Below are 24,245 nucleotides of genomic sequence, written 5' to 3'. Positions count from 1 at the left end.
GGACTTGCTGGAGTCACCAGATCATGTAGTGTCTGTACAGTCTCTATTCTCGCATGACAAGAGGAATGATTATGAAAACATGAATGATAGATCACCTTATCCTGTCCAGGTAAACACATCACCTTAGAAACAAAATGTAAACATGAAGAAATGTCCAATTGTTCAGTGTTTACAACATCAAATGCAAAATCTGTGTACTGCAGTTGATAGAACACTTGTTGTGTGTTACTCACAGGTATACCCAAAACTGTTACAGGAACAATAGTTCCCTCTCTTCCGATCACTGGGATTAGCGATGTGCCAACACAAATGTTTCGTTCACTTCCTAACCACTTATTTACCCACAAATCCGTATGATTCAATGCAAAATCATACTCTACAGGTAAATCTCGCAGTATTCCCAGTGGAGTAATTCCACTCTGTAACGCCTGTGCAATCATTTTCAAATTAGTGGAATACTCTACCTGTATCTCCAGGCACGCTTTAGCTACTTGTGTTTTGTGAGTACTTTCCACAAGAGCTAGTGTAGCATCCTGTAGATGTGACACGGAAGACCCTAGTACAGCAGCTGTATTCATAACCATTTTTTCAAGAAGTTGATTCAAACTTTTCTGAATCTTTACTCCTTTTCCTCCAATGAAACCAATATTATCCAAATCTGACTTAAGTGTCTGTATATTCATGGCATTAGTCAGACTTCCCACTGTCCCTATTCCTCCCAGAATTCCTTCTAACACTCCTCTCTGACTTCTAATCTGAGTTGTTCTTCTCCCAAACCATTGTTCTATCCCCATCTCCATGTTAGTAAGATGTGATTGACACTGAGGAAACCTGGTAGAGATTTTCCAATGAGACATATTGAAAGTCCATACCATTGTCATAAATTCTCCATCCCTTAATAAGGACTTAGACTGAAATTGATTAATTTGGAAAGGAGTAGATGGCATGAATCTTGTGTTTGTGCATGCATTATCTGCTGCTGACCAAATATTCACACTAACATCTTTACAATGTCTGTAATGAGTCTTTGTTTCCACGCAACACTGGTAAATTCCAGAGTCCCTGGAAGATGGATTTTCTATGGAAAAAATGAAATTATCATCCATCCATCTATTACCAATCTGACCTCTGTGAATGACATTAGTTGGACTGTTTAAAAAACTTCCCAAAAATGATGAATTTTTGGTCCATGTCAACAGAGACTCAGAAGGCAATTTCAACCTTGTGTTACATTTTAACATTATGGGAAATGTATTTTCTTTATTATGTACTGTCTGTGGTGAAACCCTTATTTCCGGAACTATAGTGTTAGTAACGGTAAACACTACAGATACCTGAACTTGTACAGGTTCCTGTGTTATCTGGAAATTCCATGTTTTTACCCAATCTTTATCTCCTTCTGTAATAGAGAGTAAAGAAGGATCCAGAATTTTCCCAAAAACCTGAGTTTTTAACAAAATTTCTGTTTTGGATCTTCCAAACTTTCCCCTAGCAATCATGTAATTTGTAATATCACCGGACCATACAGCAGGTTCATCACCTCTGATCTCTATGTTCCAGTATAGTACATCTGTAGGAGAACATTCCCATGTACCCGTTTTATTATTATGTACATATTCTCCTTGTAATTGTGTGAATCTAGTTTTAGGTCCTGCAATAGCATGTAATATTATGTCTGTGTCGTGTACGAAATGTAATTCAATGCAACATTTTGTTCCATATCCCATGCAGATATTCCCTGTTATCTCCACAGAATCATCCCTGATGTTCTCTGTCAGTAAGTTCAGTGTCTCTGATCCTCTCGGTCTTCGTGAATGTTGAATCTCTCTGGTCCTCTCATTCACATCATTGGCGATTGTTCCTTGATGTAACATGTAGACAATGACTGAAATAAAGCAAAGCAGCAGGAAAGTAGATCCCATCACATAGAAGCTTGTCTTGAGCTTGGGAAAATGTTCTTTTTCCAGAAGGCTTGATGTCATCTTTCCTTCACAGTCTTTAGGTTCCTTATTCCCGTTCTTATAGGAATCCATTTCTTCCTGGAAAGAAATGCAGTATCATTATTTTGCCACAAATATTTTGCACTGGTCAACGTGAACCCACACTTTTTGTGTTTTCCGGGTCTTTTTTACCACATTTGATACTCTGTGCACGAGAATCATGACTTGTCCCATAGTCTCAAGGACTTCAAACGGACCTTTCCAATTACACTCCCATGGACCACTCTTGCGAAAGGTTTTGATCATCACTAGAGCACCTTTCTTGAATTTGGACTCATAGGGTGGCTCCATTTTCTGCATTCTCGATGCCGCATATGGCAGAATCGCTTTCAGGTTCTCCTGTAGTGATCTCAACCATTGGGACCTTGAGATAGCATATTTTTGTGGAGTGGATAAAAATGGCTCATGTGGAAACCACAATGGCATTTTCCTTCCCGTCATCAACTCAAACGGAGTGAATTGAGTTGTAGAAGAGATTGAACCTCTTATACTCATGAGTATGAAGGGTACCTTGTCAACCCAAGTGTTACCTTTGTCCAAAAGCATCTTTGCAATTCTGGATTTGATTGTTCTATTCATTCTTTCCACAATTCCCGCAGATTGTGGATGATAGGGGACATGAAATTGCTGTCGTGCCCCTAGAATAGCACAAGCAGTTTGCATGATTTTACCTGTGAAATGGCTACCTCGATCGGAGGTAATCATCCTTGGGATCCCCCAAGTGCAAAAGACATGTTGTACCAATTCCCTTGCTGTGGACAAAGCATCATCTTTCCTAACAGGTAATATTTCTACCCATTTTGAGAACACATCTACCACAATCAATGCATACCTGAGACCATGTTTACCTGAGGGTAAAGGACCAATATAGTCTATTTGCAGTGTAGACCATGGACCATCTGCAGGTGCGATTCGTAGAAGCGGTGGCTTCTGTCCTTTAGGTCTTGGATTTATTTGGGCACAAATGAGACATGATAGTACAACACTTTGAACTGTTTCGTCCATTTTTTCCAAATAAAATTTCTCCTTGAGAATGACTAACAATTTCTGTTGACCCAAGTGACCTAAACTCTCATGGTTGTATCGAGTGAATTCTACCTGTAGATGTTTTGGTACAACGGGACGCAATTCTCCATTTGAATTGTGACACAAAACCCCATTTTCACAGATAAAAGGAGGCTTTGGATCATCCTGAGAAGTAACAAGAGAAGGATCTTTTCTCTGTTCTTCTGCAAATGAAGGTATGTACGTATCTGTTCTTTGAACCGCTGAATTCTCAGAAGGTTCAGAGTCAAACACTTCCTCTCCTGTCAGGGCAGCTTCTTTGGCTAGAGCATCTGCGGTTGCATTTCCTACAGATAACTCATCATCAGATCTTTTATGTGCAGCGACTTTTACTATAGCAAATTTATTTGGGGCCCTAGATGCCATCTCAAACATTGATTTCAGAGTTTCGCGGTGCACCAAGGCCTTGTCGGAGGAATCCACATAGCCTCTCCTCTCCCAAACAGGCAGATAATCAGTTAGGGATCTGACAACATGAGAGCTATCACTGTAGATTACCATTGGAGTTTGATCATCAGCTTCATTCAGCTGTAGGACCATTCTTACCCCTTCTATCTCTGCCCTTTGAGCTGAGAAATGACTCGGTAACTTGTGTTTTACCACTTGTCCTCGCTTGGAATAGAAAATTCCATATCCTGTGTGATAGTGTCCTTCCAGAAAAAATCTAGAACCGTCTACAAACACAGGTTCATCTGCGTCTTCCGACTGTCGTCTGAAGAGAGATGGACTTGGTTCTTGGAACGTTTGCAGACAATCATGGGTTTGTCCTTCATACTGCATCAATTGAGGAAGAACATATTTGGCCTTATAATCTACCTCAATTTGATTTGGAGACAATGAGAGCAACCAATGGGCAAATCTCTGATGTGACACACCTGGTATGTTTTTCTCAAAGAGAAGTTTCAGTGTGGAATGTGGCGTTTGGAGAATAACCTTTTGGAACCCGATGATGTGTTGAGTGATTTTTATCGCAAAATACACTCCCACCAGGTGTCTTGCGCACACCTCAAACCCCCTCTCAACAGGTGAGAGAAGCTTAGAGAAGTAACCCAAGATTCTCCATTCCCCCCCTTGCAGCTGCAGCAAAACCACAGAGATGCTTGTCTCTGAAGTGTGTGCTTGAAGCGCAAAAGGTGCGTTCTTTTCCACCATACTTAACGCAGGTGCGTGTTGTAGATCATGTTTCAATTGTGTGAAGGCTTTTTCCTGTTCGACACCCCAGGGACCAAAATAATCATCATTATCACCTTTAAAAAGATCATACAAAGGTCTGGCTTTGTCAGCAAAATTTTCAATGAAATCCCTTGAGTAATTTACAAGTCCTAAAAAATGTCTTAGTGCCTTGTGAGATGTTGGAATTGGAAGGGATGCGATTGCCTCAATTCTGTCCTGTATGGGTCGCCGTGTACCTGGACTTAGCAGAACTCCTAAAAATCTGACCTCAGTCTGCATCAGCTTGACCTTTTTGGTATTCAGTTTTAAACCTGCATCATGCAGCAGCTCAAACAATTCTGCAAGTAGAGTCACGTGCAACTCCTTGTCCTCTGTACTCAACAAGATATCGTCCACATATTGCAATAAACATTCCGGACGAGAAAATTTCGACAAAACATTTGCCAGCGCCTGATGAAAAATGCTTGGCGACATACTAGCGCCTTGAGGAAGCCTACAAAATACAAATTGTTGATCCAGGTGATTAAATGCAAGCCTATACTGACAACTTTTCTCAATCGGTATACTGAAGAAACCATTACTGATATCCAATACTGAGAAATACTTTGCCTTTGCATCCAATCTCGACATCATGTCATGTGTATCAGCTACAATCGGTGCAACATTGGGAGTAAACTTATTGAACATCCTCAAGTCCAATAACATCCGATAGCTACCATCGCTTTTCAGAACACACCACAATATATTGTTACAAACAGAATTTGCCTTACGTATCACACCTTGAGCCAACAATTCCTGAATAATTTTAGACATCGGAGCAACTGACTCTGGAGGCAACTTATACTGACGCTGTGGAGGCGGGTCTCGGCCTTCAATTTTAACAATCACGTCCTTCATAGTTCCAACCTCATTCCTGTACTGAGCCCATAAAGAAGGAAACCGCTGTACTATCTCAGTCAATACTTCATCACCACCAGTTTCAGGCCACAAATGATCTGCTGACACTACATCGGTCAAACAAATGGTCCCGACATGACTATATTCATTTGGATCAATAACTACCGCCTTACAACCGTTAGAGTCTTTCCAAACTGTTTTGTTACCCAAATCAATAATCCAGCCATGCTTTTCCATAAAATCAGTGCCAATTATATTCTCAGTATCCTGACAACACCAAATATCCATTTTCGTTTTAAAAAAAACAGGTATTTCCAAAGAAACATCCTGCGCTAATGTCACCTTTGTTCCATTTTTACCACTGAAACCAACAATTGTACATACAGGGGAATCTGGCTTTAAATGTAAATCAACATTTGTGACACTCAATTGCGCACCTGTATCAAGGAGAAATGTTACTTCCTGACCTTCAAGATTTACCTTTAAAAATGGTCGACCACAGCTATCCATTGAAACTCGAGTGACAAATTCCAGTGGATGGAGCCTGGGCACCGGCTTTGCTAGTCAGGATGATGGAGAAGGGAGAAGAGCAGCAGGTGTCTTGCTCCTTCCATCCAATCCCTGTATGGTCATTTCCCTAATTTGTCTGGTCAGAGGTGCATATGGTGATTGGTTATTTCTGTTGTCAGTATGAGTGGGCGTGTATGAAGGTGGAGGTGCTGAAGATGGGGGAGGTGCACTGGATGTGTTTGGCATCAGTCCATTTTCTTTACCCAGCCTTTCCTCAGCTCCCGTCCTTAGGAATTTCTTGCATTCCCACTTCAGATGTCCGGGTAGGCCACAGAAAAAGCAGTGTATATTGCTCTTTCTGTTACCCCCCCCTGAATTCTTGTTTTTAGAATTCAACACCGGTCTTTTGTGTTTGGTCTGTTTTTCCTGGGATACTAATGTGTCAGTGGTCCCCTCTATCATGGCTATTTTCGACTTTACCTGATTTTGCTTCATTCGTCTACGTATTCTATCAATAAATGACGTGGCCTCTTGTAGATTTTCCATCCTAGAAGCAATTTCGAATGAAGCAGGGTCCAAATATTTAAACTTTTTAACAAAGGCCTTGACCATTGAAGTCGGTTCTTGATCAGGTCCGATTTCCATTATCAAACGATATCCTTGTTCGAATTTCACTAAGATTATGTATGGATCCTCCTGTATGTGTGTCTTAAGGTTTTCTAACAATTCGACTGTTGGGGTAGACTCTCCAGTAGTAAAAAGAATTAACTGTCTCAGCCTATCTTCCTTTGTGTCATGGATCAGGTCATCGTGTTCGTTTGGCCTAGGTGTTGCTTGTAACCTTTTTGCCATGTGGGAGGGAAGCCATACCCTGAATATCTTATTTCTCTGATCATTCGTCAGATTATATTTATCCGAATGTGACTCAAAAATGTCCGCATTATGAAAGGTGTCCATTTTATCATCATATTTGGGTATGTCTTTAATGATTTTCATTAATTGGTCATGGATTTTAATGTTAAGACGGGCTGCCTTATCATGTAACTTCTTTTTTCGCAGTCCCTCCTCATTTAGACTCTCGTCCTCAGCTGTATCCAGCCGGTCCGGGATGTCGGAACCTGAGGCAGGTGATGCGGAAGCATCTGTCTTGTTCTGTCTTGTAATAACAGATACATATTTAATATCTTTCCGTAATTTTGATATTAAATCTGCTCTTGTTTCCAACTGATCTTCCAGATGTTCAATATGTTCTGCTAATATCGAACAATTTGGACAATCTGTTGTTTCTGCATCTGTGATGTGTGCATCTGTTGTATTGGGTGTATCTGTTGTATTGGGTGTATCTGTCACCATGCAGATGGTGTGTGCATATGGCTGTGCCCCACCCACCATGGAGTTGTAAGTGTATAACATACCCAATACATTCTGTATCTTTTTCTGTAACCGTTTCACAGTAAAAAACTTCTTATCTAACTTAGCATTCTCAATTTCACATTGCCGGTACAGATTTGACCATAACTGTGTGTCAGTATGCGTATGGTCAAATAAATACTCCACATGACTTTGTCTAGAATAATCATGAATGAAATCCATATCTCACCAATATGTGATGCGTTGTACTAGAATGGCTCCAATCGTCTATGGGTCGATCGTCCTGGAATGGCTCCAATCGTCTATGGGTCGATCGTCCTGGAATGGCTCCAATCGTCTATGGGTCGATCGTCCTGGAATGGCTCCAATCGTCTATGGGTCGATCGTCCTGGAATGGCTCCAATCGTCTATGGGTCGATCGTCCTGGAATGGCTCCAATCGTCTATGGGTCGATCGTCCTGGATTGGAAGTCCTCAGATGTCCGTCAAGGCTTGACACATACGACCTCCGTGCAGCTTGTCACGTTAAACCTCTCCAAGGTTCCGTGATGTAGACACAGTGTATCGTCTTTGCCTGCAGTCTTTGGACAGAGATTACTCACTGACCCCCCCTTCTCGGACAAAAAGCAGGGAATGACGTAAGAAAAAAGTTCTTGCAGCAAAAGGCAGTGTGAAAAAAATCACCACGCACAGAAAACAGCTGTGCCTCTCAATCATTCAGGCTGATGCTCGCCAAATATGTTAAAAAAACGGTTGACGTGACATATCCTAAGCCAGTATATTAATGATTGGAGCAAAATAGGTGCAAAAACATATGTGGATTTATTCAGTAAAAGTCATTACAGAAAAGTAACTTCTTGTCTTTAGTTAGTGAAGAGAAATAGATAAGTAGAGAAAAAGAGAAAAAGTTTATTTATCTTACATAGCTGTGATGTTGTGATAAGCCGTCCCTCTCTGGATCGTCTGGTTGAATGGTCCCATTCTACCTCTGAGTCCTCTTCTTCTTTGAAATGTAGTCTGCTTATATAATTCAAACCCCACCCCCTGATTCTCCTCATCTCTTTACATGGTCTTACAAGAACTAACTATCATTTTTAGATATAGCTTATGTCATATCACGTGATTCATAATTTGCAAGAATAAGTGTCCTGCGCAGTGGAGACTTGTAAAACTAAACCACTTTGACATAGAATGTAAAATATATAGAACTCTTTGAAGCTCGCTGACCTTTGACCTTAGTGTAACACTAAGAAGATTCTCAATGCTAATTTCAGATCTTTGCACAAATTCCAGTTAGAATATAGCACTACGTTGTCAGCTACTTGATGAACAATGTCAGATGGCTTTGGTTCTACAATGTCAAACCTTGGCTAGTAATTTCAACTCACAGGCTCTCTTAAAGGCATGGGCGAAATACACACATTATATGAATGTATGTATTCAAGTTTATGAATCAAATCTCCATAAACTCACTATTTTACAACGGCCGAGCAGCAATAACTGACCTGCGGTGCGGCTTTCCGAGGCCGCAGTATGTCAGTTATTTGCTGTGGAGTCGCATAGGGAGAGCACAAGCAGGAGACCGCAGCGCACCGAACCCTGATCGTGGGCACGGGCAGCTGCATTCTCCTGCGTAGGAGACTTGTGGCTCTACAGGTCACGATGCCCATCAGTTACAGATTGGAAGATAAATAGAAATCTGTTAGCGGATCTGTCCTCCATAGACTCCCATGTTAAAGAAAACTGATCCTGCAGAAATAATTTTTCCCAACGGATGATTACAGGACGTGTGGACTCAGCCTAATTCTGCCTTATGTGGCATGTCTTGTTCACAACCCTCCTCCGCTCTCATAAAGAACAACCATCAGTATAAATCTCAGCTTAAAACGCCATGCATGGCCGGGCCCCAATCTCCTGACCTGCATCCCCATATATGCTCTGAGACTGCTGAGGTCAGGTCAGGAGACCCATGGCCAGGCCATGCACTGCGGCCCAAGTGCAGACCGGTTTTCACCGACTGCTGAATGAGCCTTAAAGTGAATCTGTCAGCAGGTTTTTTCTCCCTCATCTGAGAGCAGCATAATGTAGAGACACATACCCTGATTCCAGTGATGTGTCACTTACTGGGCTGTTTGCTGTCATTGTGATAAAATCCATGTTTTCTCTGCTGCAGATCTAGCAGTTATACAGAGCTCATGAATATGCTGGACTACTTGCAGCATGCCAAGTAGTCCTGTAATGATAACATCACTGGTTAATCAGCAGGAGATTATCAAAACTACACTAAGCAGCCCAATAAGTGACAATCGCTGGAATCAGGATCTCTTCCCCTATGTTATGCTGTGCTCAGATTAAGTGTTAAAAACCTGGTGACAGATTCCATTTGAAGGGCTTGTCAGATCTAAATCCACAAGTCTGCATTATCAGAATTTGGATTCAATTAGTTTAAAAACTGTATGTGACACATTCCCTTAAAGAAAAAAAAAATAGATAAACCAAAAATAAATATATAACAAAAAAGTTAGATATAAAAAAAAAGTTAGAGCAGAGTAGGGCCCTGCCAAAAGAGTCCACCTTGTGGTGGTGGCAGGCTTACAAAAATCTGATGGCCAAAACAAAATCTGATGGCTGCGTGTGTGATACGGTGTTCAGTGTGAAGGGTTAATGTGTGATTGGTGAGGCTATACTGCAGAAGTGAAGTTTTCCAAGAGTGGCGGTGGGACTGTGGAACATTCATGGGGTGGAGGCGGAGCTGGAGTGGAGGCGGAGCTGGGGTGGAGGCGGAGCTAGGGTGGAGCCTCAAGGGGCCCCGAAATTTTGCCACTATGGGGCCCCGAAATTCCTAGTGGCAGCCCTGCTTGCATGGGTGTTTTGAGGATTAATAAAGTGGTATAAGAGGGTATATATACACGTTGTGCACACACAACACCGCTACATACATGTCATGCACACACGGCTCCGTTACATACACAGCTCCATTCCGTAGACATCGTACACACATGGCACAGTTCTGTACACATCGTACACATGCGGCTCTGCTCCATATACGTCATACTCACATTATCAGCGACTTGTGATCGAGACAAATCAGGTCCAAACGTTTTACTTCTAAAGTCGCTCAATAAATCTCCTCACCTCAACTTATAAATAAAGAATTCAATAAAGCAAAGATTGAAATGAGTGTCTACGGGTCACATACATACGCAACAGGGGTCACATACATACGCAACAGGGGTCACATACATACGCAACAGGGGTCACATACTTACGCAACAGGGGTCACATACATACGCAACAGGGGTTTACTATAACCATTCACTGACACCGCACCTCACCCAGTGTGTGCACGCCAATATAGGACTACACTGAGGAGCTGATCATGTGACCCTGACTCCTCCCCTCCATGTGACATCATCACAGGTCCTGTAAGCACAGAGCAGCCATATATCTCCTTTGCGGCTCTGCAGGTGGAGGTGTGTGGAGATTCCCCATTACTGGGCTCAGGCTCCATGCACATTAGATGCTGGGGAGAACAATCGCTCTATAGAAGAGAATTCTCCTGATTGCCCCGTGAAGGATGGATATGGACAGGGACAAGATGGCGGAGAGGATATTACACCTCACCCTAGAGATCCTCTTCCGGCTTACTGGAGAGGTGAGAGATTCTGATGACGTCACATTACATCATTCTTATCTATGGGAATAACAGATGGACAGAACTGGAGAGGTGAGGACTCTGGAAATGTCTGGAGTGAGATTTATTACTGTGTCTCTCCATAACCAGGATTACACAGTAGTGAAGAAGACCTCTAGTGAGCGCTGTCAGGCCCCTGTGTCTGAGGGATGGGGAAGACCCCTGAGCCCAATCACGGGGCCTCCACCTCACCCCCCGATACATGAGGACATCAATGACCAGAAGATCCTAGAACTCACCTACAAGATGATTGAGCTGCTGACTGGAGAGGTGACACTGCTGGGAATGCTGGGACATTATACAGTAACGCTATGAAGGGATCGGGGGTGACGGTATCATTGTATGTGTCAGGTTCCTATAAGGTGTCAGGACGTCACCGTCTATTTCTCCATGGAGGAGTGGGAGTATTTAGAAGGACACAAAGATCTGTACAAGGACGTCATGATGGAGGTTCCCCAGCCCCTCACATCACCAGGTAATAGACAGGACTAAATACACACGGCCTATAATTATCTGTATGTAAGGAATGAATTCAGTCCCTGTATGTGTCTCCTCCAGTTCTATCCAGTAAGAGGACAACACCAGAGAGATGTCCCCGTCCTCTTCTCCCACAGGACTGTAAACAAGAAGATCCCGATGTTCCTCAGGATCATCAGGTAGATGGAGAGAAGGAGTCATGAAATCTCCCTATGATGTGTAGACGGCTGTGAAGGTCTTGTGCTCAGTCTTGTTTTATCCTCCAGTATTATATGTGTTATACTTGTGTAATGAGAGCGGTGGAGATGGCAGGATTAGAGCTGATCATAGATGGGACTTCTCCATCTGTCTGTGACTTTTACAATATTTGTTTCAGGGGGAAGATCTGCCCCACATTAATACTACAGAGACATATGTGAGGGGTGATGAGCGGAGTAAAGAGGAGATTCCTACAGATAACCGCCCAGGTGAGTAGTGACCACTAAATGCAGAGAAGTCACAGATTCTTCTCAGTCTCCGGCTGTGGCTACTTTATCAGGGTTGTATTCCGGCCATAGAAAATGGTCACCATTCTGCTGCTAGACCACCACATGCTCCTCCACCCAAAACTGTCCCCATTATTTTGGGCATTGGACGCTCTTCTGTTGGAGTGAGATCTGTATCAGCCAGATCTTACAGGTAGGATCCACCCTATTCCCTGAAATTAGAAGATGTTGACCCTTAGCTGCCCAGATCTCTAATCTGTAAAGCCAAATGACAGCGTACGTAGAATGTGCAGACAACTTAGAAAATCATGGGAAGAAGAATCTAATCAGTATGATGGACCCCTAAGAGAAAGCGGAGGGTGATGATGCTGGTGAGGTCCTAAAATCTTGGCATCTTATTCATGAATCTTCCTTCTCTCCCTTCTGATGAATGTGCTGATTGGATCGTTACAAAGGTCCAGTCTTGTGAAACTTCCCTTTTATGACGAGACACCATTCCATGAGCAGTGAAATTCCTCTTTTCCGGGCAGTCAAAATACATGTGAAATAGATCTGCAGCCTCTGAGTTACACTTGGGACATTTAGAAAATGTAATATTTCCGATCTCGGGCATAAAAGCTGTAAACTGTGATTTACCATAGACTAAAACCTTCTCTCATTTTCTTACAGATGAGAACATTAGCAAAATTGATAATTATTCTTATTGTTTAACAAATATTTTGTTATAATCATATATTTAAATAGAAATCATGAGACACAAATACAGTGCCTACAAGTAGTATTCAACCCCCTGCAGATTTAGCAGGTTTACACATTCGGAATTAACTTGGTATTGTGACATTTGGACTGTAGATCAGCCTGGAAGTGTGAAATGCACTGCAGCAAAAAAGAATGTTATTTCTTTTTTTTTTTTTTTTTAAATTGTGAAAAATTTATTCAGAGGGTCATTTATTATTCAACTCCTCAAACTACCAGAATTCTGTTTGGTTCCCCTTTTCTGACTAATTAAGATCCTCCCTAAACTTGTGAACAGCACTCATACTTGGTCAACATGGGAAAGTCAAAGGAGCATTCCAAGGCCATCAGAGACAAGATCGTGGAGGGTCACAAGGCTGGCAAGGGGTATAAAACCCTTTCCAATGAGTTGGGCCTACCAGTCTCCACTGTTGGGAGCATCATCCGGAAGTGGAAGGCTTATGGAACTACTGTTAGCCTTCCACGGCCTGGACAGCCTTTGAAAGTTTCCACCCGTGCTGAGGCCAGGCTTGTCCGAAGAGTCAAGGCTAACCCATGGATGGCACTGCATACGACCCCAAGAATACCATCCCTACAGTCAAGCATGGTGGTGGCAGCATCATGCTGTGGGGCTGTTTCTCAGCCAAGGGGCCTGGCCATCTGGTCCGCATCCATGGGAAGATGGATAGCACGACCTACCTGGAGATTTTGGCAAAGAACCTCCGCTCCTCCATCAAGGATCTTAAGATGGGTCGTCATTTCATCTTCCAACAAGACAACGACCCAAAGCACACAGCCAAGAAAACCAAGGCCTGGTTCAAGAGGGAAAAAAATCAAGGTGTTGCAGTGGCCTAGTCAGTCTCCTGACCTTAACCCAATTGAAAACTTGTGGAAGGAGCTCAAGATTAAAGTCCACATGAGACACCCAAAGAACCTAGATAACTTGGAGAAGATCTGCATGGAGGAGTGGGCCAAGATAACTCCAGAGACCTGTGCCGGCCTGATCAGGTCTTATATAAGACGATTATTAGCTGTAATTGCAAACAAGGGTTATTCCACAAAATATTAAACCTAGGGGTTGAATAATAATTGACCCACACTTTTATGTTGAAAATGTATTAAAATTTAACTGAGCAACATAACTTGTTGGTTTGTAAGATTTATGCATCTGTTAATAAATCCTGCTCTTGTTTGAAGTTTGCAGGCTCTAACTTATTTGCATCTTATCAAACCTGCTAAATCTGCAGGGGGTTGAAGACTACTTGTAGGCACTGTATGTCATACAAATGGTGCTAGGGGGTAGGAAGAAGAACACACACCATAAAACATAAAATAGGGAAACACATTAGGAAGCACAATAGGGGAGGAAAAGCCCCAATTAAAGTACAAAAAGCCTCATATCATTACTAGATGTAACATGGATCGGTTAACAAGTCCCAAAGTCAGAGGTAAAGGAAGACCGGGGTAACCATGTCCTCATATTCATAAGACTCAGAATGGAGACATCATCTGAAATTATTAAATCTTCCATCCGTATTAAAAAGTCCTCAGATTCAACTCATTCCAGCTTAGAGGAGGAGAGGATGATCTCCAGTGTATAGGGATGATTTGCCTCATTGGTGTAAAAAAATATTAGGAAGATCCCTTTCGTGATGGATGAAACTTGACATTGGAAATACAGAGAGTAACGCGGCTTCTGGGGAGTACCATAGTGTTGCACCGAAGGGTTTATTAAAGAGGTCAAAGTTTCATTCAAAAACTTGGTCCAAAAATTTTTAGTCATATTACCCACAGCCACATCTCCAACACTTATCAGATGTACCAGGGAACATGTGATGAATGCGCTCGAGGGTCTTATACCATCCGGACAAGATCTTATAGTTAATCTCTTGGATATGACAGGATACGGAGATCTTATGAGTAAGGATAAAGATCTCATCCTACTCGCAGGAGAAAATGATGTATCGCGCTACCATTCTCACGCCCCGTGAAATTGAGACAGGGTGTTTAATATTTATCTATTATAAATATATAGTACACATGAAAATAATCAGTTTTGGCATATATCTTATCAGACAAATTTGCTTCTTTCTCTCCCAGAATTGATCAGTTAAAATTCTCAATCCTGAGGTAAAATCTGTATTCCAGTAAAGACTTTCCCATTACTGAGATCGGAGATAGCGGTTGTTGTTGATGAGTTTCTATGATGACGGGAGGACGGAGGAGCTAGAGGCAGGGGGAGGGACTAGAGGCAGAGGGAGGGGCTGGAGGCAGAGTTCCTCCCTCTTATATCTACATAGTATCTCATCAGAATGATAGAGGAACCCCCAGTAAACTCAGTAGTGACTCCAAACTTTGTTCTGTGTTGAGGAAATAAATGTGAGCAAAACACACTCTAAAGGGGGCTTTACATGCTACGACATCGCTAATGCGGAGTCGTTGGGGTCACAGAATTTGTGACGCACATCCGGCCGCATTAGCGATGTTGTTGCGTGTGACACCTATGAGCAATTTTGCATCGTCGCAAAAATGTGCAAAATCGCTCATCGGTGACATGGGGGTCCATTCTCAATTATTGTTACTGCACAAGTAACGAAGTTGTTCCTCGTTCCTGCGGCAGCACACATCGCTCTGTGTGACACCGCAGGAACGAGGAACCTCTCCTTACCTGCCTCCCGGCCACAATGCGGAAGGAAGGAGGTGGGCGGGATGTTACGTCCCGCTCATCTCCACCCCTCCGTTTCTATTGGGCAGCGGTTCAGTGACGCTGCTATGACGTCGCTGTGACGCTGAACAAACCGCCCCCTTAGAAAGGAGGCAGATCGCCGGCCACAGCGACGTCGCTAGGCAGGTAAGTATGTGTGACTGGTCTGGGCGATGTTGTGCGCCACGGGCAGCGATTTGCCAGTGTCGCACAACAGATGGGGGCGGGAACGCACACTAGCGATATCGGTACCGATATCGCAGCTTGTAAAGCGGCCTTAAGGAAAATATATCTACCGTCTGGATCAACTCGCAAGTCCAATATCTGTCGAAAAATCTGGAAAGCAATAGAAACACCCTTCGTTTTATTTTTTGGGTTAGAAGAAATGTACCAGGCATTGTGGTATCTATTTGAATATTTAAAAACTAAAGAGACCTTAAAGTATGTTTCCTGAAGCATAGCTATTGAGACCCTTTTTGTGTAGATAATACAATAGATTTTCTTTTTATTATTATTTTTTCTTATTTATTTATTCTTTCATTCATTTATTATTTATATATTTTCTCTCCTTTTCTTTTATTTATTTATTTTTCTTTATACTTATTTGTATTCATTTTTTCTTATTTATATGTTTTTCTTTTTTCATTTTCTTTACTTTACCTCTTGCACTGAAGTCTGGGTGTCCCTGCGATATATATTTATACTTCCGGTTTCATTACCACACTTTTTGCGGGTGCTGTGGTCCTTTGAAATCATACACAGGATCCCCTTTGATTACTGCTGCTTCTTCTGTTACTCGGGAGATTGCGCATGCGCAGTTCCCTGTTGATGACGCGTGCCGATCTTTGACTTTCCGCGCATGCGCGGAATTTTCAAGATGGCGGCGCGCATCTTCATGCATTACAGCCGCTGTAATACGCGCTCCCATATGGCCATGATCGGCATTCTCTGCCAGCCTCCACACAGGTGATTTTTATATACTTTAAATGAATTGGCTTATATACCTTCTTTGTTGTGGGCTGTGATGTACACACTTGCCCTGAGGAAGCCGCTGTGCGGCGATACGCGTGGGTTCCCCACGGTATTTTCTGACCCCTGTGTACTACCTCTGGCTTTCCTACTTGCATATGGTATAATTCCTTGCCATTTTTTGGCTGCCATATTCTATACAGCTCCTGCTTGTGTATGTATAATTGCTTGCCACTACGTGTTCTAGGAGGTATTATTGATCCTCTGATATATATTGGTATTATCTGTTGCCTATACAACATATCTCTCTCAGGATATGACTGTTTATTATGGCCGTTTGGCATTGCTACTATATGTTTATATATATTTCTTATAGCAGGTCTTTCTGATTGTGAATAAGCCAGTTGGCATCTTGCATCTATGTGAGATATCCCATCAGCCTTTCTACACTTTTGCATGATTCATATTTTATATTTATATCTATGACGTCTTTACTATTGAATATTATTGCTCATGCTGTGTATATGACGGTGGTCACAAGGGGTATCAGGCCGTGTTATTTGGTGTGTTACATTTTTTAAGTGTTTTTATTCTTGCTGTCACAATAAAGATTTGCCTTTTATATATACATTATCGTAGGTGTGCTCCCTGTCATATGTAGCTCTTTTTTCCATACATTGATAATACAATATCTGACTCCTTTTCAAAGGACTATTTACAATACAAGATGTAAATGTTAACTTAGTCACAATTAGAGAAAGGGAGGGAGAACGACTAAGATAGGATATAGACATGGCAAACCTGGGGAGAAATGTGAAATTGGAAGGGACAATTTCCATAGGCCACACTAAAGTATTAACTCCTAGCAGGAGAAAACTGGACCCTATGAAGATGTCCCAATACCTAAGTGGGGTTGAGGAAGCCAAGACAGGGATAATCTCCACAAGAGACCCGTATTACTCGAATATCCAAAATATGTATAGTATACCCAACAATATAGAGAGAATCAAGAAGAAAGAGAGAAAAGCAGAAAAAAAAGATAATAGAAGTAGGAAAAGGAAGTGACAGTGATAGATTAGGTGTAAAAAAAAAAAAGGACCAAATATTTCCTGATACAATTTCTCAAACCAAACACCTGACCACCATTTATAGGCATCAATAATGACCGAATTTTAAATCTAGTGATGGTAATAAGTACAGATCAGTCATCCTGGAGAAGACATCATGTCTCTAATAGGCCCATCACTGAGGGATAAGTGTTGCGATTTTGGTGACTTCTCTGTTTCCCAATCAGCATGTAGGATCAAAGGAGATAAACGTATGAAGCGCCGGCCATTCTGGCGGATGGATCTGAGGCAAGTTGAAGGTTGATAAGTTGGTTGGGAGGTCCCCCAAGTTCTTGAATTCTGCGGAGCAGCCATCTTTTTTGTAAAAAGGTGAAATGAGAGAACCCCCAGTGTTAGGAGATCCCTTGGGTCTCGAAGTCAGTGGTCATTAGGCTTTCCGAAGTTGAAGTGTGCTCCTGGCCAGATCTGAGAGGATAACAATGTCACAGCCGTTCCAGTTGCATGTTCTATTTAGATCTCGCAGCTTGTGAAATAGTTTACTTCTTGTAAAAATAAAAGCAGGACACAACATAGCATGGTTTTCAGGCCAAGGTGGATTGGGGACCAATATCTCTGTGAATTATATCCAATTCAATAATAGTCCTCTTTCCTCCCAAGTAAATGATAGGATAAAGTATTAATGGTTTTCTCCTGCATATGGGAAGATATTTCTTCCGACATGTCACAAATATGGAGATTGTTTCATCTGTGACGGTTCTCTATGTCAACTGTGTATATTAGAATGTCTGAGATCTGAGTGGTATGTTAAGACACTAAGATATTGGTCCTCTATTGTTTGATCTAAAGAATCTGTGTCAGACTCTAGGTCATTCACTCTGATGCCCACTTGTGTAATGTCCTGTTTAACAGACTACAAGGCCCGAATCTGAGTCTCCTGTAGTCTATTAAACGTGGCCTCCAGGTCCTGCTTTGTGGGGATAGAGTACAGATGTTTACTCCAATGCCACTCGTCTCCTTCAAAGAGGTTTGTGATTAACTACACAAGAACATGACACCTACGCCATGATAAATCGCTAAGCTGTACGTGGTTGATGGCTCTAAAATACAGTTACTCACATCTACAGGATCGTCATGAATTCTATTATGTTTCTGATCCTAAGGAATTCAGATTACTGCACAATCGCTTCTGAAATGGGGATTACTAATACTTCCTCTACTTTTCTGACCAGAACTCATAGTAGTTCCAATGGTCCATCTTAAATGAGTACAACTCTGCTTTACTGGACTATGTTAAAAAGTTCTCTCTAAATGTTCAATATTTCTTCAAGAAACTTATCTGACAAAAATTATTGGTCCCTACAATAGTTTGGATTGCCAAGAGCCACATGCTGTAATTTGTCTAGAGATATTTCACCACAAGTTGCTAAATCATTGATGTTGAATACTGTCAGAGTGGAGGGCGATCATTTTAGTAGATGTGTTATAGTCACAGTTTTTCTCTATAGTAGTTAGTACCACTTTTATTTAATCGCATTCCACTGCAGCCAGTTTTGTGCAAATATTTGGGATGCAAAATGAACAAAGAGTTGAACATCATGGTCTACTGGTTCCCGCTCTGCTCTGAAGTCTACTGTTATTAAAAATATACTCTTAAATATATTTTTCTTCAAATACGTAAAAGCGCATGAAAGAAAGGACTTCAAAGATGTAAAAAATAAATGTATTTTATCTATTTAAAAATGGTTGCCAGGGTTCAGTTACAGAAAGGAAAAATAATATACTTCATTAGCTTACGGAAAAGAGTTCATTTAGTCCATACTGATCAATAGAAAATCTTCATCCATCTCTCCTTGGATTCTGAATGGCAAGGCAGGGGTGATATACCGTAGCCTCTCAGCATGTGTTCATTTTGCAGCCTGTAAGCATTCTGGCAGTAGGCGACGTGCAGGAGCCCAAGTAGCCCCCTCCATCGTGTGTTATATGACAACTGTTCAGTCCATATAGGGTGTTTCAGTTGAACACAGTTCCATATGACATAATCACTAGAAGCTTCCAGAAGAATATATATATCCTTCCATGTCAGCACTTATGTATATTCAATATGGATATTTTAATATTTATTCCTTATAAGAACTTTATTAATAAACTATGCCCTCCAACATAAACAGAACTGTGAACATATATGTCCTACTATAAAATGTTTGATAACTAGATGTATTAATTTTAATGTTTTTACAACTGTTAGATTGTGAAAGTTTTTTGTTTCAGTGAATAATTATTATAATTACAGATTGCTTCATAACTTGAAATTTCTATAGCTATTTTAGAAATTATATCCTTACACTTTTAAATATTAAAAATATTTTTTTATTCTTGGCAGATGACTGTACCAGGAGATCAGAGGAACTACTGACCTCTTCAGTTTTTAAATCAGATGACCTTGATATCACACAAGAAATAGCTGAAGCGAATGCCGTTACTCCAGATATAGCATCATCCCTTCACAGCGAAGATCTATCATTTGATTCTTTTAAGCAGGTCCTAACTTCTTATTTATCACAGACTGTTAAGAAAAATAAAAGTCACAAAACAGGTATTCAAAATAGAAGTGCCCTTACAGCAATGAAGCAATTTTCAACTTTAGAATATGAAAAAATACATAAAAACATTCATACAGGAGAGAAAAGATTTTCTTCAGAGTCTGTTAGTTACCAGATAACTCATATGGGGGAGAAGCCATTTTCATGTTCAGAATGTGGAAAATGTTTTGCACATAAATCAGATTTTGTTACACATCAAAGAACTCACACAGGGGAGAAGCCTTTTTCATGTTCAGAATGTGGGAAATGTTTTGCACATAAATCACATTTTGTTATACATCAGAGAACTCACACAGGAGAGAAGCCATTTTCATGTTTAGAATGTGGGAAATGTTTTACACGTAAATCACTTCTTGTTACACATCAAAGAATTCATACTGGAGAGAAGCCCTTTTTTTGTTCAGAATGTGGTAAATGTTTTACATGTAAATCACACCTTATTGTACACCAGAGAACTCACACAGGGGAGAAGCCTTTTTCATGTTCAGAATGTGGGAAATGTTTTACACGGAAATTACATCTTATTGGACACCAGAGAACTCACACAGTAGAGAAGCCATTTTCATGTTCAGAATGTGGGAAATGTTTTACACAAAAATTCCATCTTATTGGACACCAGAGAACTCACACACAGGGGAAACCTTTTTTATGTTTAGAATGTGGGAAATGTTTTGCACGTAAATCACATTTTATTACACACCAGAGAACTCACACAGGGGAGAAGCCTTTTTCATGTTCAGAATGTGGGAAATGTTTTACACGTAAATCACATCTTATTGGACACCAGAGAACTCACACAGGGGAGAAGTCTTTTCTATGTTCAGAATGTGGGAAATATTTTGCAGATAAATCACATTTTGTTATACATCATAGAACTCCCACAGAAGAGAAGCCTTTTACATTTTCGGAATGTGGGATATGTTTTACACAGAAAAGCAATCTTTTTGAACATCACAGTAATCACATGGGTAAAAGCCATTATTGTACATAGAAGTTTTAGAAATGTTTTACTTGAAAATTGTAATTTGTTGACCACTAAGAAAAATTCACACAGGGAGAAGCCATAGATTTGACAATGTAAACAATAAAGCACAAAATAGACAGTCAAAGTAAAGGCAAGTAAGTAAACAAGAAAGGGAAAGCATATTAGAAGTTACTTTAGAATTAAAGTCTATGCAGTTACCAATAGACATCTGTTTTCTAACAACTATATAAAAAGCAATATTCCATGTGCATTGAACATTTCACATTTTTAGACACTGATGAGCAAAAGGGTAAAAATGTTTTTAACCTTTTACTTTTAGGGCCCATCCGCTACTTCATTGAATGTGAGACAGCCAAGATGATTGTTTATAAAATGATGGCAATCTCATATACCGTATTTTTCGGACCATAAGACGCACTTTTTTCCCCCCAAATATTGGGGTAAAGTAGGGGGTGCGTCTTATGGTCTGAATATAGGGCTGCAGCCGGGAATGAGAGTGCTGCGGTGGAGCGGGTCATCGGCGGCACGAGCAGGCTGTAGCAGCGCCTGCCGTGACCTTGTGGGCCCGCTCATTACATATGCACGCCCATCATCCCGCCCATCATCTCTCAGCGCTGAAGCCAGCGCTGACAGGTGGGTGGAATGATGGGCGGGGTGTGCGCATATTAAACAGCCGGCTGTGATCACCCCTGGCAACTACAGCCTGGAGTGATCCTGTGCGGCTGTATTTACTGCTCCCCGCTCATCATCATTAGCGCGGGGGGCAGTGAATAAGTACGGTACACTCACCTGTCACCGTTCCCCTGCAGCACCGTGATCTCCTCCTGTCTGCCGGTCAGCTGACGCCATCCCTGTGCGCGCTCTCCACACATATCAGCCGGCAGACAGGAGGACATCACGATGCTGCAGGGGAACGGCTCCACACAGGTCAGCGCCGGGGGCAGTGAATCAGTACACTCACCCATCACCGTTCCCCTGCAGCACCGCGATCTCCTCCTGTCTGCCGGCCAGCTGATCTGTGTAGCAAGTGGTGAGCACAGCGATGACGTCATCGCTGTGCGCGCCGCTAGTCACGCAGGTCAGCTGACCGGCAGACAGCAGAACGAGCGATGCTGCAGGGAACAGTGACTGCTCCACACAGATCAGCGGCGCTACTGCCGCCACAGAAAGGGGGAGGAGCTATGCTGCATGGAGCGAGGAAAGGAGAGTATAAACGTTTATTTCTTTGTGTGATACAGGATACATGCCATATAGCAGAATGGGCCATATAGCAGGATGGATGGGGGTATATAGCAGGATGGGGGTATATAGCAGGATGGGGGTATATAGCAGGATGGATGGGGGTATATAGCAGGATAAGGGCATATAGAAGGATGGCAGTATATAGCAGGATGGGGTATATAGCAGGATAAGGGCATATACCAGGATGGCAGTATATATCAGAATGGGGAGCATATAGCAGGATGGGGGTATATAGCAGGATGGGGTATATAGCAGGATACCAGTATATAGCAGGATAAGGGCATATACCAGGATTGGGTACATATACAAGGCAGGAGGATCATTACCAGGATGGGGTACCTTAGCAGAGAATTTGGGGACATTACCCCCATAACAGTGTAGGCAGCAGATCCTCGCCCCATAACAATGTGTCATGAGCACATTTTTTGCTTAAAATTTTATTTTTCTATTTTCCTCCTCTAAAACCAGGGGGCGTCTTATGGTCCGGTGCGTCTTATAGTCCGAAAAATACGGTATAAATTTGACTTGTGACTATTTTGCATTTGATTGGTTATGCAGATTCTTGTCATGTCATTCCATTTTTCTGTTTTGCATCTAAAAATCAAATTTTTTATTAATTTGTTAGGGTTTTGTAAATCCACCTTTGGCTCTCAACACTGCCTGTATCCTTCTCTGCATGTTCAATTTCTCCATCCATTAGCCTCTTTTTCCCTTGTTTCTTCCAGACCCATTTGCACCCATCAGAGCTTAGTTTAGTTTAGACTTTAGTCTCATCACTCCAAATCACCAGTTTCCAATTTTCTACTGTCCACTATTCGTACTTTTTTGCAAACTCAAGATGACACTTTTTACGATGATATTGAAGTAGAGATTTCTTCACCTTTTTTTGGGCAACCGTTCCAGACTTGTGTAATGGGTGTCGCACGGTACTTGCATGGACGTCTGGGATCTGACTATTACAAAGCATATGTACCACGTGTCCACTAATGTGTTTGTCGCACCAGAGCAGGTAGACCATGTGATGAGCCGACTTGTTGACTCTGATTTTCCTGGACATCCACCTCTTGGCTTTTGCAGTTTGGCAATTCTCTTTGCTGATAAAATGCTCTTGATGAGCTGGAGAATACGGTTTCTCTTTTCTTGGGAAATCTTCATGGTTGCCCGTCGATTCAAACTAGTGATATTGGGAATCCACCTAATAACACACTGAGCCATTAGTGAATATGAAAAGAGGTTGTAATATGTAGCATACAGGAAAAAAAAAGATTTTTAAAACACCAGGAGCAAAACAGCAAAAATGCAGTGCATAACCATATGGTAAATAGTTGTAAGTCAACTTTATGTATGAGATAGCTGAGATGAGTATCTATAAAATGATGGTAGTCTCATTCTCAAACATGTAGTGGATGGTGAGATATGGAGCCTGAAAGTCACACGTTTAAACATTGTTAACCTTTTGCTCATCAGTGTATATTTATATATTAACTATATGGACAAGAGTATTGCAACCCTCCCCCCAAATATATCCAACATTCCTCCTTCTTCCTCCCAATCTCAGCGATCTGCCATTCATTAGTTACTTTCAGCGCACAATCTCCATGTCTGAACAATGTCTGTAACTTCTCTATACTACAATAATAAACATGATCATATTACAAATTACTATTTCCATCTACGATCCATTCCTTCTTTGTGGGAACATCTGCTGTGATCAAGATTTAAAAATTATATTCCATGCGAAGTTTAAAATCCTAATGATAGGTTCTCTATAAAGCATAATACTGACATATGATACAGGGCGGCACGGTGGCTCAGTGGTGACAGCTAGGACAACATCTGCAAGGAGTTTGTATGTTCTCCACGTGGTTGCGTGTGTTTCCTCCCACACTCCAAAGACATACAAATAGGGAATTTAGATTGTGAGCCCTAATAGGGACAGTGTTGCTGATATAAAGCGGTGTAAACCACTGTGGACTATGTTGGCGCTATATAAAGATCAGTATTATGATCATAACAATATTATGATGTCCTCCAACATAATCAGACACTTTGGACACTCAGGGTCAGTTTTGTTATCCATCTTTGACAATATCTCTGGTGTTCAATATATTATTTAACAATTATGAAATTCTATATCCTGGAACCGTACCTTGTAAAGTCTGAGTATCTAAACTAATGTTCTTCATTTCTTCTTCCTCCATTTCCTTTTTGCTGGAGCAGAGGTCGCCCAACCTGTTCCCGCATTATGGCATTAAATATCTTGGATACAATA

The 24,245-nt window shown here is 41.5% G+C and overlaps 1 protein-coding gene across 1 annotated transcript in view; it reads left to right on the top strand.

The window, feature by feature from the left end:
* Positions 1-21,228, top strand: part of LOC142260464 (uncharacterized) — a 70,307-nt gene extending 49,079 nt beyond the window's left edge. Inside the window, 6 exon segments of the mRNA XM_075331935.1 lie at positions 10,602-10,670; positions 10,800-10,979; positions 11,061-11,184; positions 11,268-11,365; positions 11,563-11,653; positions 19,527-21,228. Coding sequence (XP_075188050.1) covers positions 10,602-10,670; positions 10,800-10,979; positions 11,061-11,184; positions 11,268-11,365; positions 11,563-11,653; positions 19,527-20,737 — 1,773 coding nt within the window. The 3' untranslated portion in view covers positions 20,738-21,228.
* The last annotated feature ends 3,017 nt before the right edge of the window (positions 21,229-24,245 follow it).

This window comes from Anomaloglossus baeobatrachus, unplaced genomic scaffold (assembly GCF_048569485.1).
Source record: "Anomaloglossus baeobatrachus isolate aAnoBae1 unplaced genomic scaffold, aAnoBae1.hap1 Scaffold_109, whole genome shotgun sequence".
Taxonomy (NCBI): Eukaryota; Metazoa; Chordata; class Amphibia; order Anura; family Aromobatidae; genus Anomaloglossus; species Anomaloglossus baeobatrachus.
The sequence above is the reverse complement of the archived record's forward strand: the minus strand, read 5'-3'. Positions and strand labels throughout refer to the sequence as shown.